The sequence below is a fragment of the Anarhichas minor genome, unplaced genomic scaffold (assembly GCF_050575085.1).
Source record: "Anarhichas minor isolate MPS153535 unplaced genomic scaffold, ASM5057508v1 ptg000042l, whole genome shotgun sequence".
Lineage (NCBI taxonomy): Eukaryota > Metazoa > Chordata > Actinopteri > Perciformes > Anarhichadidae > Anarhichas > Anarhichas minor.
The window spans coordinates 12,105,636-12,121,789 of record NW_027466488.1 but is presented as its reverse complement, the minus strand read 5'-3'; the positions used below and the strand labels follow the sequence as shown (position 1 = coordinate 12,121,789).

The 16,154-nt window shown below is 43.9% G+C and overlaps 1 protein-coding gene across 1 annotated transcript in view; it reads left to right on the top strand.

Moving 5' to 3' along the window:
* Nucleotides 1-16,154, top strand: part of adamts17 (ADAM metallopeptidase with thrombospondin type 1 motif, 17) — a 153,089-nt gene that overhangs the window by 56,399 nt on the left and 80,536 nt on the right. The window contains exons 13-15 of the mRNA XM_076110240.1: nt 4,141-4,242; nt 4,519-4,664; nt 8,670-8,839. Of these exons, the coding sequence (XP_075966355.1) occupies nt 4,141-4,242; nt 4,519-4,664; nt 8,670-8,839 (418 nt within the window). The remainder of the gene's footprint in view (nt 1-4,140; nt 4,243-4,518; nt 4,665-8,669; nt 8,840-16,154) is intronic.

The window sequence follows — 16,154 nt, the reverse complement described above, 5'->3', positions numbered from 1 at the left end:
ACGGATTTATTCCAACGGATTTCGGCGCTCATGTGTCCTCCATCCTGTGTTGCATGACTGTGACTGGTATCAATGCGCTGGCGGAATGAATGGCAAAATGGCAGCCGATTCTGTGAGGTGGACCAATCCATGTAGAGAGGGGGGTTTGCCCTGCATTTTGCGATTTTTAGTCAGTAAAGAGACACTGAGATTCTCAAACACCCCCGCATGGCTCCCGTTGGACTATCCCACATCTAAAATGGTCTCACACTTGTAAATCGGCCGATCACAGGCCTTACCAGTGTCACATAGACACTTATTATGAGCCATTTATTGTTATGAATGACAGATATGACAGATCATAACTGCTCAACATTATTGAAAATGGTGTCAAACTGCTTTATTAGGATTATTGAACACTCTTAAGATAAGACAAGTGAATATATAGTTAATATTTAGTTATATAGTATATAGAATTAGAATACAGCAATGCAACTGCTGCTTCCAAAAATGAGAATTTTGCATGCCTTTGCTTGGTTTATGCTGGCTTGCTTCACTCAATCGAAGTCAAATCAGTTTTAGAGACTCTAAAACCTGTTGTGCTATGACTTTGGCTATGCCATTAACATTTTTAGGCCTTATTTCAAGTAATATTTTAGACACAAGTGCTTTTTTTCAGGCGAAACTGAAACTTTTTCAATTTGAGCTGTGCCATATGTGTATTTGTTATTAACCAGTAACATATACACAATATTTACACATATCGGCACATCTGACTAGTGTTACCTGTATTATACAATCAAAAAATTATTAAAATAGACCTTGTAGTTGCAGAAATACACTCTCTTTAGTATGAGTATGCAATTTTCGAGCAGAGACCTAAAAATAGGGCTAGTGTTCAAGAGGTTAAGAGAGTCACGGTTACTCCCGGATTTTACACGCGGGCCTTTGTGGAGGTATTGTAGCCGCGTAATGTTCCTCGTTGCTCGGCCTGGATGAGCGCGTTTCTGCTAGAGACAGGCGGGGTGTTTTGGTGGTATCTCGGCCGACAACTCGGTGTTGTTCCCGTGCGTGTATGAGCGCATTTATGCCGGAGACAGGCGGCGTGTTGTGGTAGTATTCTGACCGCGTAATAGGGAGAAGGAGAGGCGGTGGTGGAGAGGGAAAAAAATGTTAAAGTGTTAAAATGTTGATTAGAAACGTATTTATAATAAGTCAATGTAATAAGTCAAACACAAACGTAATCAGGGAGAAAATACGTTTTTGGTCAAACGTAATTGAGAATGTATTTTAGTTTTGGGGGAATGTAATTTTTAGGAGACAGTGCAGTGAGGTTCTGGCTAACAGCTGTCTGAAGCCCTCTTATTTACGTCGCCACCTGAACACCAAGCATGCCAGTGCAAGTCAAAAGCCCCTTACATTTTTTATATCGAAATTGGAGGAGTTACAAAACAGCCCAAAACAACTGCAGTCTCATTCATGTGTTGGGTCTACAAAAAACGCACTACGTGCTTCATATCTGGTCACAGAATAGCAAGAAAGGGGCTACCTCACACAATCGCCGAAGACGTGTGCTTGCCAGCTGCCAAAGAGATGGTGGAATGTATGATTGGAGAGAGAGAAGCAAACAAGTTGGACGTGATCCCGGTGTCCAACAACACTGTGTCGCGCCGCATCGATGCTTTGTCCGAAGACATCCTGGCTACATTAGTCGGTCGCGTGAAGAAGAGTGAGTTTTACTCTCTGCAAGTAGACGAGCCTACAGATGTGGTTAATCTGGCCAATCTTCTGGTGTACGTCCGTTACCTTTTCGAAGGCACGGTGCAGGAAGTTTTTTTGTGGGTGTTGGCCTCCGCCAGGGCTGCCCTTTGTCACCGGTCCTGTTCGTGATTTTCATGGACAGGATATCTAGGCGCAGCCTGGGGGCGGAGAACGTCAGTTTCGGGGGTCTCGGGATCGCCTCTCTGCTATTTGCAGATGATGTGGTCCTGTTAGCCTCCTCGGATCGTGACCTCCAGCATTCACTGGGGCGGTTTGCAGCCGAGTGTGAAGCGGCGGGGATGAGAGTTAGCACCTCCAATTCTGAGGCCATGGTTCTCTGCCGGAAACCGGTGGATTGCTCCCTCCAGGTGGGGACGGAGTGCCTACCTCAAGCGCAGTAGTTTAATTATCTCGGGGTCTTGTTCACAAGTGAGGGTAAGATGGAGCGGGAGATCGACAGGCGGATCGGTGCGGCTGCAGCAGTAAAGCAGGCGCTGCACCGGACCGTCTTGGTGAAGAGGGAGCTGAGCCGGAAGGCAAAGCTCTCAATTTACCACTCGGTCTACGTTCCTACCCTCACCTATGGTCACGAACTCTGGGTCGTGACCGAAAGGACAAGGTCGCGGCTACAAGCGGCCGAAATGAGTTTCCTCCGTAGGGTGGCCGGGCTCAGCCTTAGAGATAGGGTAAGGAGCTCGGTCATCAGGAGGGAGCTTGGAGTCGAGTCGCTACTCCTTCGCGTCGAAAGGAGTCAGCTGAGGTGGTGCGGGCATCTAATTAGGATGCCTCCTGGACGCCTCCCACTGGAGGTTTTCCAGGCACGTCCAACTGGGAAGAGACCCCGGGGAAGACCCAGAACACGCTGGAGAGATTACATCTCCCAGCTGGCCTGGGAACGCCTCGGGATCCCCCAGAATGAGCTGGAACATGTTGCCGGTGAGAGGGAGGTCTGGGTCGGCCTGCTTGGCCTGCTGCCACTGCGACCCGACCCTGGATAAGCGGTGGAAAATGGATGGATGGATGGATATAAAATTATAAAATAGCTATAACTTTGTGATTCTGTTTAGGCCAGCAGAGAAGGCTTAGCTGGCCCTGACGGCCCACCACTGCCGTACACAGACAAACTGAAAAAAGCTATCCGATGCAAGTATCAGAGCTCACTGGAGTTACCATGGTGACTGTCACTCTCTGCCTCCTCCAGTTACCTCAAATCGTCACTACCTGCACGTAAGGATTGTGCAAATTAGCAAAGTGTGGAAACAAAGTTAATGACAGCTCTCGCACAATAACTCCATATTATCATTTTCAGTATGAATCATAAGTGAATAAATAATTAAATTGTTTTCACATTTTAAACTTTCTTTTTTTAAATGATGACCAGGTTGGTGGATACCACTGATTGTCATGATCATTTTGGAATCAATCAGCCTGATTGCTGTAAACATATACAGTAAATACTGCGGTGACACTTGTAGTGTGTGATGCTGCATGATGGATCATTTTGAACTGTTAGGACTGCGCCAATGGAAGAAATAGGACGGAACGAGTGTCCACAGACCACCTCATCCACAACCACTTCTTCCGTCTAAAAGAAGTCCTTTTCTTGGTCTTTCATATCAGTAAAGACCCACTGATCAGCAGCTCATTTCTATACATCAACATTCATGAGGTGCTTTGCGTTGACCATTTATGGTTGAATGTGGGCGTGTGGAGGGCGGGATGTGAGGCTGATTCAGGTGTGCACATTTACAGGTTGATTTGGAATTTATAAAAGGAAATTGCTCAATGGCAGGCATTACGCAAGGTTTTATGAATCAGAATATATTTTGGCGTACGTGCATTCACACAAACATTTAGTGTGGATCCTACGCATTGTTTTGTAAGTAAGACCCCCAGAACTTTCTTAAGAAAGTAAGCAGAGTAAAACAGGCTTTTATTTGAAAAAGACTTGTAGAAGAGATGGGTCTTTATTTTCATATTTTCCCTCATTTAAAGTGTAACTTCACCCCCAGTTCTGAAACTAAGTCCATCCACTGCATCATTTTTGAAAAATGCAAAAAAGGGGCTGATAGATGAAACCACGCCCACTTCCGTATGACAAAAGCCTCGATGTAGCATCGACAAATATACAATATGACACAATATACTTTATTGTCCACAGAGGGAAAATCTCCCTGAACTGAAATGCTGCGAACATGATTTGACACATGAGATGTCGTCTTATCTTTATCGTTGCCTCCATAGTAGTAATAAAAAAGATATATAAAATAGTGTTATGATGCAAGACCCCTCAATACAAAGCAGTGTGTGTGTATATGTGTGTATATGTGTGTGTGTGTGTGTGTGTGTGTGTGTGTGTGTATGTGTGTGTGTGTGTGTGTGTGTGTGTGTGTGTCTCAGCACCTGATGTGCGCTGGCCTGTGGTGTTTAGTGGAGGGAGATGCAGCCTGCAAGACCAAACTGGATCCTCCTCTGGATGGAACAGAGTGTGGTGCAGATAAAGTAGGTCTCACCCACACACTGCTTCTATTTTTCTTTTCTTTTTTTCCTTTTTTTGGGGGGGGGTGTTAACAAGTAGTAACAACAATGAAAACAGGGGATGTGAGGGATTTTATTTTCACACACTGCTTCCATGAACAAACTAACCTCTCAATCAACAGCTTCAATCAACAGCTTCTCTTAGAGGATGCCTGTTGACTTGCCAAGATGCAGAATATGAGTGTCTACTTGTCTATTTAAAATCCTTTTAATCTCTGTGTGTGTATCTGTGTGTGTCAGTGGTGCAGGGCAGGCAAGTGTGTGAGTAAGACTCCCATCCCTCAACATGTGGACGGAGACTGGAGTCCATGGAGCCAGTGGAGCATGTGCAGCAGGACCTGTAGTACTGGAGTCCATTTCAGACAGAGGAAATGTGACAACCCTCCGTATGTCACCTATAACTGTCTGTTTGTCTGTGTTTTTTGTGTGCTTTCAATTTACCACATTGCCATACACATCCATCCATCCATTATCTTTCTGCTTATCTGGGGCCGGGGTTGCTGGGGCAGCAGTCTGGGCAACTCCCAACATTTTCCTGCTCCTGAGGCTCAGGAGCATTGTTTGTCTCGTCAGGAGAGATGAGACAAACAATGCCTCCAGTGTGTTCTGGGTCTACCCTTTGGCTTCTTACCAGTTCTTGCCTGGAAAACCTTTAAATAAAGGCGTCGAGGAAGATCCTGATCAGATGTTGAACAACTTCAGCTGACCCAGCAGCGGCTCTACTCCGAGCTCCATCCGGATGTCTGAGCTCCTCAGACTATCTATAAGGCTGAGCCCAGCCACCCTGCAAAGGAAGCTCTTCTCACTCGCTTTTATCCATCGTCTCATTCTTTTGGTAACTACCAAAACTCATGACCATAGATGGACTAGCAAATTAAGAGCCCTGCCTTCCAGGTCAGCTCCCTCTTTACCACAACAGTCCGGTACAACGCCAGCATTACTGCTGACGCCAGACTGAGCTGCCTGTCTATCTCCCGCTTTATGTTATTCTTACTCATAAACAAGACCCGAGGTACTTGAACTCCCTCTCTTGGGGCAGTGGCATGAACATGCGGCAACATTTCCCTTTAAATGAATAAAACATTAAATTAAAGCTTGTAACAACACAGTATGTAATAACACCACATTATATAATGCCATGACAAAATATAATTCACGTCATTATATAATGGACCCCACATTTTTTAATACACCGCTTGAAAGCAATATGTAATGAATTTCAAAGCATTTAGTAATAAATTCGAACATATTGCAGTGGTTATTACTAAATCTAGGAGTTGCACTTTTTTCATGAAAATGCAACAATACATGCATTATGTAATAACTAACCATTCTACATTAAGAAATCATTATAACATTTAACAATGTTCATTGTATGCATTCCAGAATTAATCATAACGATCCAAAATTCATCCATTCATTCATTTTTAAACATATCTTTAAAGTATTTTGGTCCTACCCTATGTATTGACGATTAATAAGCATTGCCTTATATTCAATTCTGTGGCTGACAGGATGCCAGTGTAGAGAGTGTAGCTGTATTTTGAAGCTAAAGCTAAAGCTTCTTGATGCTCTTTTTGGAGAGCCCTGTCAAGACACCATTGCAGTTGTCAACCCTGTCAGAAATCAAAGCGTGAATGACTTTTTGACATAACACCCTAAGTTTGGCTATATTTGTAAGATGATAAAAAGCTTTTTTTGTATTTTAGAACAGTCAACTATAACGAAATGCCGCAAATTATTACAAAATGCAGGTGTACTACATTTTGTGGAGTTTGAATGCAGTATTATTACATATGGCTCAAGAATAGATGATGTTGATGTGTTAACACAGGACCACATTTCTAACTTATATGATAGCACACACACAACAAGTGAAAAAAACGGGGTAGTTTCTTACCAATTTAATTTCTACATGTACTGTATCTATTAGGCCCCTACTGGTCTGAAATGCTTTTCCACACAGGAGAAACAAAACATGCACAAAATAATGCAGCTAAATTTTATTTTATTATTGATTTTGATGAGTGTGCGTTTGATGAATCCCAGATAGGACAGAGAATTCACAGTCAGTGTCTGTACAGTACATTAAGATAAAAAGAAATACAGCAAATTCTAATATCTTGGCAGTAGGCGTAAATCCACAGAGCAGAATGGAGCTCCTCATCTGATTGTGGTCATATCACCTGCTGCTTGATGCTTGATAACCCATGGCGCTGAATAGTATGATTTAAAGCAGGGGTGTCAAACTCATTTTCACTCTGGGCCACATCAGCATCACGGTCGCCCTCAAAGGGCCGGTTGTAAATGTAAGACGGTGTAAATGTAACTACTCCTAACACATTGGTAAATAACTGTCTCTGCATTTGATACACAAAAATATTGTACATGCAGTTATATAAATGTAAAAATATATTTTACCACATTTCTGTTATTATAACTTAAATCCTTTTAATTTAGGGTTAAGAAACCCACATTACTCTATCAAAGATCAAACTATTAAAGAAAATAGCAAAGACAAATATCAAACACAAGTTATTACAATAACTTTGTTCAAAGCTTAAAATCCTTTCAAGGGTGCGTTTGCACAATCCCACGTGAAGTATTTTATCTGTTGTAAAGCCACGTTTAAAGTAGTCTTCAATGTACTCTCAATCCATTTCCATGTCAAATGTACAGTAACCAGCCAAAGAGCTGCTTCTATGACTGTTGTGTTTAAGTATCTCATAATTTTGACTTTCTGCCTCATCATTTTGACTTTCTATCATAATTTTGACTTTCTATCTCATAATTATGACTTTCTATCTCATAATTTTGACTTTCTATCATCATTTTCACTTTCTATCTCATCATTTTAAATTTCTATATCATCCTTTTGACTTTCTAGCTCATCATTTAGACTTTCTAGCTCATCATTTTGACTTTCTAGCTCATAACTTCGACTTTCTATCTCATAACTTCGACTTTCCATCTCATAATTTCGACTATGGGGATATTTTTATTATCAAGTCTAACTTTTACATTTTTTTAAACTTTTAAATTTTTTTTGCTGGCAGATTCGCGGCCACATAAAATGACGTGGCGGGCCTTGAGTTTGATACCCCTGATTTAGAGACAGATTGTACTTTGAGCATACCCATACACTTTCCCATACTGCATTTTACAGTCATGTGTGATTACCTTTAAATTGAACTTGACATATTTATTGGAGCACTTATGTCATATTAACGAAAACACTCATCAGCATCGGAGAAGGAAGTGTGGCAAATAGATCAATTCGTGGTGTGCAGACCTTGAGATGATCACTGTCCACAGCCGCCCACCCAGCAAGACCTGCTGGATCAAACGCCACTGAAAGCTGAGTCGAGATGATGAGAGCCACAATAGAAGCTAAGCTAACCCAGCTAGGACCTAAGACTATTCCACCACCCAGTCGGCTCCTGGCTAATGTCCAGTTGCAGGAAAACTCAGGCTACCCCAGCCACTGAAGATCTGACTGTTGAGCCCACATCTTTACAGAGACCTGGCTCCATCGTTGCATTCAGGATCAAACTGCACTAGACGGGAGGTGTGACGCAGGACTCCATCGGGACACTCAAACAGTCAAAGTTGATGGGCAAAGTTTTACTGATGTCAAATTTTTAATATTAAGATGCCACCATATGTTCTGCCCAGAGAATTGTTTTGTTGATGCTGTTTACATTCCTCCTGATGAAAAATGTACTACAGGAATGCACTACTGTTTTTGTTTTGCTTTGTAATGTTTTTCTTGTGTAGCAAATGGCTGCAACTGCATTTCATTGTGGCAAGTGCAACGCATTTGTCCCTGCCACAGCAAGACTTTCCTCAACCTTACAGAACTGCCAGCTGAGTGCCAAGCTGCCAAGATGCATTCAAAACCCTTCAACTAAACTGCCTCGAAGCACCGCGATTTTTGACGAAGCGCTATCTGCTGTCTTGTGTCACTGCTGTTTGTCACTGTGGTTTTTATAATACGTACTTATTCCACATTTTGAGCTTCCACATCCAGAGTGAATCCGGCATTTTTTGGAGCCAATAAACATCAGTTTTTCTTCTTTCTTAAGATATGTTACCTTACATCGCCAATAACAATCAAATTTGGAGTAGACTATCATTTTTAATTTTGTAATACCGTGACATAATACCGCCACCGCAAAAAACTGAAAAAATAATTGTACATTTTAGGTCATATCGTCCACCCCTACTTGATAGCCTCAATCTCCTTCAGTTCTAACTGTTCATACTATACTGTGTGTGTGTGTGTGTGTGTGTGTGTGTGTGTGTGTGTGTGTGTGTGTGTGTGTGTGTGTGTGTGTGTGTGTGTGTGTGTGTGTGTGTGTGTGTGTGTGTGTGTGTGTGTGTGTGTGCAGGCCTGGTCCTGGTGGGCGACACTGTCCGAAGGCCAATGTGGAGCACAAGGCCTGTGAACGTCCTCCATGTCCCAAGGAGGCAACGAGCTTCAGAGACCTGCAGTGTTTGTCCTACGACCGACACGCCAGCAAGAAGAAGGGCAGCTTGCTGACTGCTATTATTAATGATGGTGAGACACACATACATAGATACTCGCTTGGCATACTTTGGTAACACATTAAAAAACTACCCCCATTTGGGGATGCCACTCTCTCAGTTCTTACGAAGAAAGATACCACAATCAACACATATAAATGACACCCACATCATGAAAACCATTTCATATTTTTAGATGAAACATCCATGTGAAATTGTACCATTAGTTTAGGGACAAGTGTAATTTAAGCAACATTTTGGGTCACATGGCACACTCAAGTCTTATGAAACCTACTTTAGAGGATTTGAGAGACTGGTTTTACCCACATGAAAGACTTTTCATTATGTCTCCAAGTAAGAATAATCAATAAATGTATACAATCGATACTTGTCAAATATATTGACAAGTGCTCTTCTCATAAGCCCAATTGCTCATTAGCTAATTCCTCATCGACAGAATATCAAATGCTGGACGGATTGTAAAGCCTTCTGAGGAAAAAGAAAAAGAAAAAACTAAGCAAAGGCTCAAGTTGCTTTTGGTTCAAAGGTGTCCCGTTTGCATAGATCTGCGGTCCAGTGGGAGTCTGTTCCGAATTTAAAGAGGTACAGTCCCGACGGCCTATTCACCTCAAGTTTAGAGTTTGGAGTAAGAAATTAAATCAAAGTCTGAACTGAATCAGGGGCCAGCGTAATCATTTTTTGCTAGACCTGGTCAAAGGTCATGGTCTTGGGTTTCTGTTTGGTCGGTTTCCTGTTTTATTTTAAAATTGAATTTCCATTTGTGAGGTCTTGTTTTACTAACCACACCTGTGTTTCATCATTTAATTTGTTCCTTGGGTATTTAATCAGTGTGTTTCCTCTGTTTCATTGTCGGTTTGTCATCATTCCTTGTTTCCTGTGTACTTGCCTTGCTCCTGTTTCGAGTGATTCAGCTCTTCATTTGGATTCATTACTTGCCTGTTTTTGGACTCCCTGTTTTAAGTTCAGCTAAAGTTTTTTAGCATTATAGCATTGAACACTGCCTTCTGCCTCATCTGTCTGTTGTGTGTTTGGGTCCAATCCTGCTATTCTTAAATTGTGACAGTATGAACTGTCGCAATTGTTGATCTCAAGATGGCGCCATGCTGCCTCGGTGTGTTGGTGCTCAATGTTTTGTGTTGTTTTTGTTGTAATTACTGTTTTCTGCTGCGATACCCGGAGCTCTTTCACCAGAGATGAGCTCATAAACATCAGGGGAACAACTCCAGCGGACTTACTTTCAACTTAACTTCTGTGGAATTACTCGACATTCTAGTCAAAGGTGCTCTCACCTTAACGCATGCAGTGAAACACCGTCTGAGAGGGAAACGTTCCGGAGCGCTTGTGCGTCTCCGCACACGTGGATCTCGTACACCGCTGCCGGGCATATTTCTCTCCAACGTTTGCTCACTGTGCAACAAACTGGACGAACTTCAGCTACTGGTGGAGAAAGACAGACATTTCTTCATCCTCCGTTTTGTGTTTTACTGAGACCTGGCTCTGTGGAACAATACCGGACTCTGCGTTCCAGTTGGCTGGCTTCCAGCTGTTCAGACCGGATCGCGACATGGAGGTCTTCGGCAAATCAAAGGGTGGAGGAATCTGTTACTATACCAACAGTGGCTGGTGCAACGATGTGACAGTGATTCTACAGCACTGTTCTCCTGATCTGGAATCTTTTATCATAAACTGTAAACTGTTCATTCATACTGGTCGGTGTTTACATGCCGCCGCAGGGCAACATGCAGGAAGCACAGCGGACACTCGCCGAACAGATACTGCGTGTGGAGCGGACCAACCCGGACTCTTTAGTTATTGTCCTTCGTGACTTCGTGAGGAAACCTCAGCCATGAACTCCCTAGATACTAGGGGTGCAACGGATCACAAACCTCACGGTTAGGTTCGGATCACGGTTCGGATAATTTTTCGGATCAACAAAGAAAAGGGGAGGAGACAAATATAACTTTGCTTTCCATTTATTAATTAAAGAACTTCAAGAACACTTAAAGAAAATAACTTTTGGCTATAGTCTTACATAAAAACAAAAATATTGAAGATGTCCAATTTGAAACAAAATTAAATATATAAATAAAACATTCAAATATACTCAATTCTGTTAAGTTTAAATGCAACATGAGGTATGTTGATACCCTCGTCCTTTAATCAATATTGAAAGAAAGAAACAGCCAGTGAACTAGCTTCCACTGTTTAGACTGAACTGAACTGGTATGTCATTCAAATACACAATAATGTTTACCATTACTGTGACATCATTTTCAAAAAGATGAGAATATCTCCATTGTCTGGAGTGAGGGTAGACCTTTCTGTGGTGACTGGGATATTACTATTGGGCCTGTCTAGCTTCCACTCTACTGCTTCTGTCAGCACCTGCCCCAGGTGTGTGTCTGTGTGACTCTCACAGACACACACCTGCAGCAATCTCCACTCCGCCGTGGTGAAAGCAGTCACAGTCTTTTCCTTTTCATAGAGGCCTGGAACAAGCTTCACACTGAAGTGGGTGCGTGAGTGGATTTCGTAGAGTGGCTCAAGCATTTTAACCAGATTTTGAAATCCTTTGTTTTCCACACCGGAATGTCCCCAGTCGCTGACAGACGGGATGGTGTCTCTTCATATGTGTGGACATGCCGATGTATTGCCGTTGTCGTGTGTCTTTCTCTTTAAATAATGCCTACATACCGTAACGGTTTCGTCCACCACCCTTATCCGTCATTAGAAGTTACAGGGAAGACAAAATTAGCCCAAACTTGCGACTTAAATGACGCCGGGGGCTTCTCAAGTTCCTCCGCTCGCCATGACTTCCGCCGTTAAATGCTTTTAACCTGCTCCGTTCACGTGAACACACTACTGCTTTATATCTGTTCACTGACACTCTGCATTGATATTCGGGGACTTGTTACTTGAAAAGGAACAGCACCAGCAGTAGAACTTTATTACACACTGTGATGATTAAACTGTAAAAAAAAAAAAAAAAAAAATACTCAATTGATCCGCGGTTCACGAGTGATCCGAACCGTGAGGGCTGATCCGAACGGATCACGGATCGATCCATGATCCGTTACACCACTACTAGATACAGACAGTATCTAGGGAGATTGAAAAATGAAAAATGCTCAACCAGAGAGGAGAACATTTTAGACCACTGTTACACCACAATCAGCGGGGCCTATCACGTCGTCCCTCGTGCTGCACTGGGACTCTCTGACCACGTCATGGTCCATCTGATTCCTGCATACAGGCAGAATTAAAGCTCTGTAAACCTGTGGTGAGGAAATTTAAGCAGTGGACCAGTGAAGCTATGGAGGATCTTTGGGTGTGTTTAGACTGTACAGACTGGGATGTTTTCAGGACTGCTACCAACAGTCTGGATGAGTACACAGAGGCTGTGACGACACGAGTTATAACAACGACAAACCCTGGTTTACAGCAGAACTCAGACAGCTAAGGCTGCACAAATGATCAGGCATTTAGGAGTGGGGACAAGTATAAAGAGGCAAAATACAGGTTTAGTAAGGTGGTGAGAGACGCTAAACAACTGTACTCTGAGAAACTGCAACACCAGATCTCAGCAAGTGACTGCTTCTGTCTGGAGAGGTCTCAGACAGATCACCAACAACAAGCCTAGAACTCCCCACTCCATGAACAACCTATGCCTGGCAGACAAGCTGAACGAGTTCTACTGCAGATTTGAAAGACAAAGGGACAGTCCTGACCCCACCCCCCACGGCTCCATCAACCAGCCCCAGGCCCCCCTCCCCCAGCTCAGCAGAGGCTCATGCCTCTGTATCACCCATCCCATCGTCCCCCCCACCCCCCTCCCCACTGACGACTCTCTATAAAAAACAGAACCCCCCATAAAGCAGCCGGCCCGGACTCTGTCTCCCCCTCCATCCTGAAGCATTGTGCTGATCAGCTGTCTCCGGTGTTTACAGACATCTTCAACACCTCCCTGGAGACATGCCACATACCAGCCTGCTTCAAGGCCTCCACCATTATCCCTGTCCCCAAAAAATCTAGGATCACAGGACTTAACGACTACAGGCCAGTCGCCCTGACCACTGTGGTCATGAAGTCTTTTGAACGCCTGGTCCTGTCCCACTTAAAAACCCTCACTGACCCACTCCTGGACCCCCTGCAGTTCGCCTACAGAGCTAACAGGTCTGTAGACTTCTGTAGACTCTTGTCAGACTTCCTGTCTGACAAGAAGCAGCACGTAAAGCTGGGAAAGCACATCTCAGCCTCCCGGAACATCAGCACCGGTTTCCCCTAAGACTGCGTTCTTTCCCCTCTTCTCTTCTCCCTGTACACCAACAGCTGCACCTCCAGTCACCAGTCTGTCAAGCTCCTGAAGTTTAAGGATGACACCACCCTCATTGGACTCATCTCTGGTCGGGATGAGTCCACCTACAGGTGGGAGACCATCTGGTGACCTGGTGCAGTCTCAACAACTTGGAGCTCAACGCTCTAAAGACAGTGGAGATGGTTGTGGATTTCAGGAAGAACGTAGCCCCACCTGCCCCCATCACCCTGTGTGACTCCCCCGTCGATGCTGTGGAGTCCTTCCGTTTCCTCGGCTCCATCATAACCCAGGACCTCAAGTGGGAGCTTAACATCAGCTCCATCACCAAGAAGGCTCAGCAGAGGATGTACTTCCTGAGGCAGCTGAAGAAATTCAACCTGCCAAAGACAATGATGGTGCACTTCTACACAGCCATCATTGAGTCCATCCTCTGCTCCTCCATCACGGTCTGGTACGCTGCAGCTACAGCCAAGGACAAAGGCAGACTGCAGCGCATCATTCGCTCTGCTGGGAGAGTGATTGGCTGCAATCTGCCGTCCCTCCAGGACTTGTTCGCTTCAAGGACCCTGAAGCGAGCAAGAAAGATTGTAGCTGACCCCTCTCACCCTGGACATAAACTGTTTTTGCCCCTTCCATCTGGCAGGAGGCTGCGGCCCATCAGGACAAAGACCTCACACCACATTAACAGTTTCTTCCCATCGGCAGTCGGGCTCATCAACAAAGCCCGGGACCCCCACTGACTCTGACATCCCCAGGACAATTTCTTACCGGTCACTCCCCTGCACATCCCTTCTCTGTTTCTTTATTTAAACACACTTGTCACTTTACATCACACTTCATCATACTTGTTTATAATACTGTTATCTGTTTGTTGTGCACTTTATTTTACTTTATTTTATTTTATTTTATATTCTTTTATATTCTATTGTAAATTGTAATATGTTTCTATTTCTTGCACTGTGTTGATTGTTGCTGATTGTTGAATGCTGTGCACCACCCGCCATGACAAATTCCTTGTATGTGCAACATACATTGGCAATAAATGATTTCTGATTCTGATTCTGACCAAAAAATGGACCCAGCTGAGCAACACTGTTCTTGAAAATGGTTTTGGAGTTCATTGCTGCTCAAATGCATCGGAATTCTCCACTCCTGAAAGAGAGATCGTGTTTCAGCATCAATATTTTAAGGAGAAGCCTTGGGTGAGTCACTTTGTTCTCCATCTGGATGTCATTCACGGGAGGCTGAACTGGTTCCTGTAAACCTCTAAATCTTCCATGTCTGCTCCTCTAGCCTGCTAGCCATCAGCCTTCACCCTGACTTGCCAGCAGCCAGCCTCCACTCTGCTCGATCCGCCTTGGGTTCGCCAGTCTACACAGGTGTCTTGAACTAGCTCAAACATGAAACACCTTACTGGGAACGTGCTGGCCTGGAAGGTTCTTGAAGCATCCAGCCAGCACTCCAGTTGCATAGTTTCCAGCATGCTAGCCACCTGTCTGATCCTGACCGTGGGGACTATGAACACTCCCCTTTCTGGGGTACTCTTCTAGCTGTCACACCGAGGTTTCTAGGAGTTGGAGTCCCAAGAAGGAATGGTAAATGGTAAATGGACTGTACCTGTATAGTGTTTTTCTAGTCTAGACCACTCAAAGCTTTCACACTACTTGTCATCATTCATACACCGTAGGCACAGCTATGGGAGCAATTTTGGGGTTAAGTGTCTTGCTCAAGGACACATCGACATGCGACTAGCGGAGCCGGGGATCAAACCGCCGATCCTCTGATTGAAGGACGACCCTGCTCTCCACTTAGCCATAGTCGCCCAGAAGACATAGATCCCCTAAGCTGCCCTGCGCTACAGAGACTGGGCTGTCCAGCAACCATGAGTCTCTGCTACCTAGCAGCCCAGAGTCTCCAGTTCTACGATCGTCGCCCCGCCAGTCGCTGAACCGGTTCCTGAGTCGGGCGTCCCAGCCAGTGTGGTTCCATCTCTGTGGCCTGAGGTTCCCTGCGCCACTCTGCCCTTCCCCAGACCATCTGCTTGGGGTCTAACACCCCAGTCCGCCTGCCTGAGGTCGTTTCCCTGCCCCGTCCAGTCGCCAGGCCACTTACCATTTTATGTATATATGAAGTGGTGGCAGAGAAGGACAGCCTCCTGCAGTCCTCCCTTAGGGCGGGACCTCTTATCCAATGTGATCCTTTTTTTTTCATGCTAATATTTTATAGGCCAAACCAAGTAAAATGTTGCTCCAGGGGAGGACATCCTCCCTAACCATTCAACAAACAGAAATTGGCAGTCAAGCAATAGATAAATACAGTAGCGTATTAGAAAATAAATTGTAACGTTTTAAACACAAAATCAATAAATTCTAATCAAGCTGTTTCAACAGAATTTACATTTTCTTTTTTCAGGAAACTTCCATGGCCAATTTTGCACCAAATTTGAATGGTACAAATGGTGTCAACCCAAAAATTGAGCAAGAGAATGACCATCATAATGTTCTAAGCCCTTACACACTCTAAACTTTAAAACTTGTCAATCAGTCCAAGTTTGTCCGTGTTGGCTGATTTAGGGAAAATAAATTGTCTACTACTGTAATAATTACAGTAATGATAATTAGTGAAAATTCTAGCATGGTATGCGCTTCCATTGGAATGCATAGCTAAATCAGTGGAGTACTCATTTAAGCTATGGAAAATGACTATCCCTCCTATAATGTCATCTTAAACCATGTATTTTGACGCTTACCTGAAGGTTATAGTACACCACAAGAAAGAGAAGGCGATCCAGATACAGAGTTAGAAAGAGTGACACAAAAGCTCCTACTCTGTGACAAATTAAATTACTAGCCATGAATACAAATGATTCAAACTTCTCTCTGTCTTTGCACTTTGTCACAAACAGAAGTTTGTGACAAAGTACACCAGGGTGCCAGTGAGAAACTTGGAAGTAGGAAGTACTTGACCACTGTATTCACCTTATTTTTTGCCTGAACTATAGGGCACTTCCGCA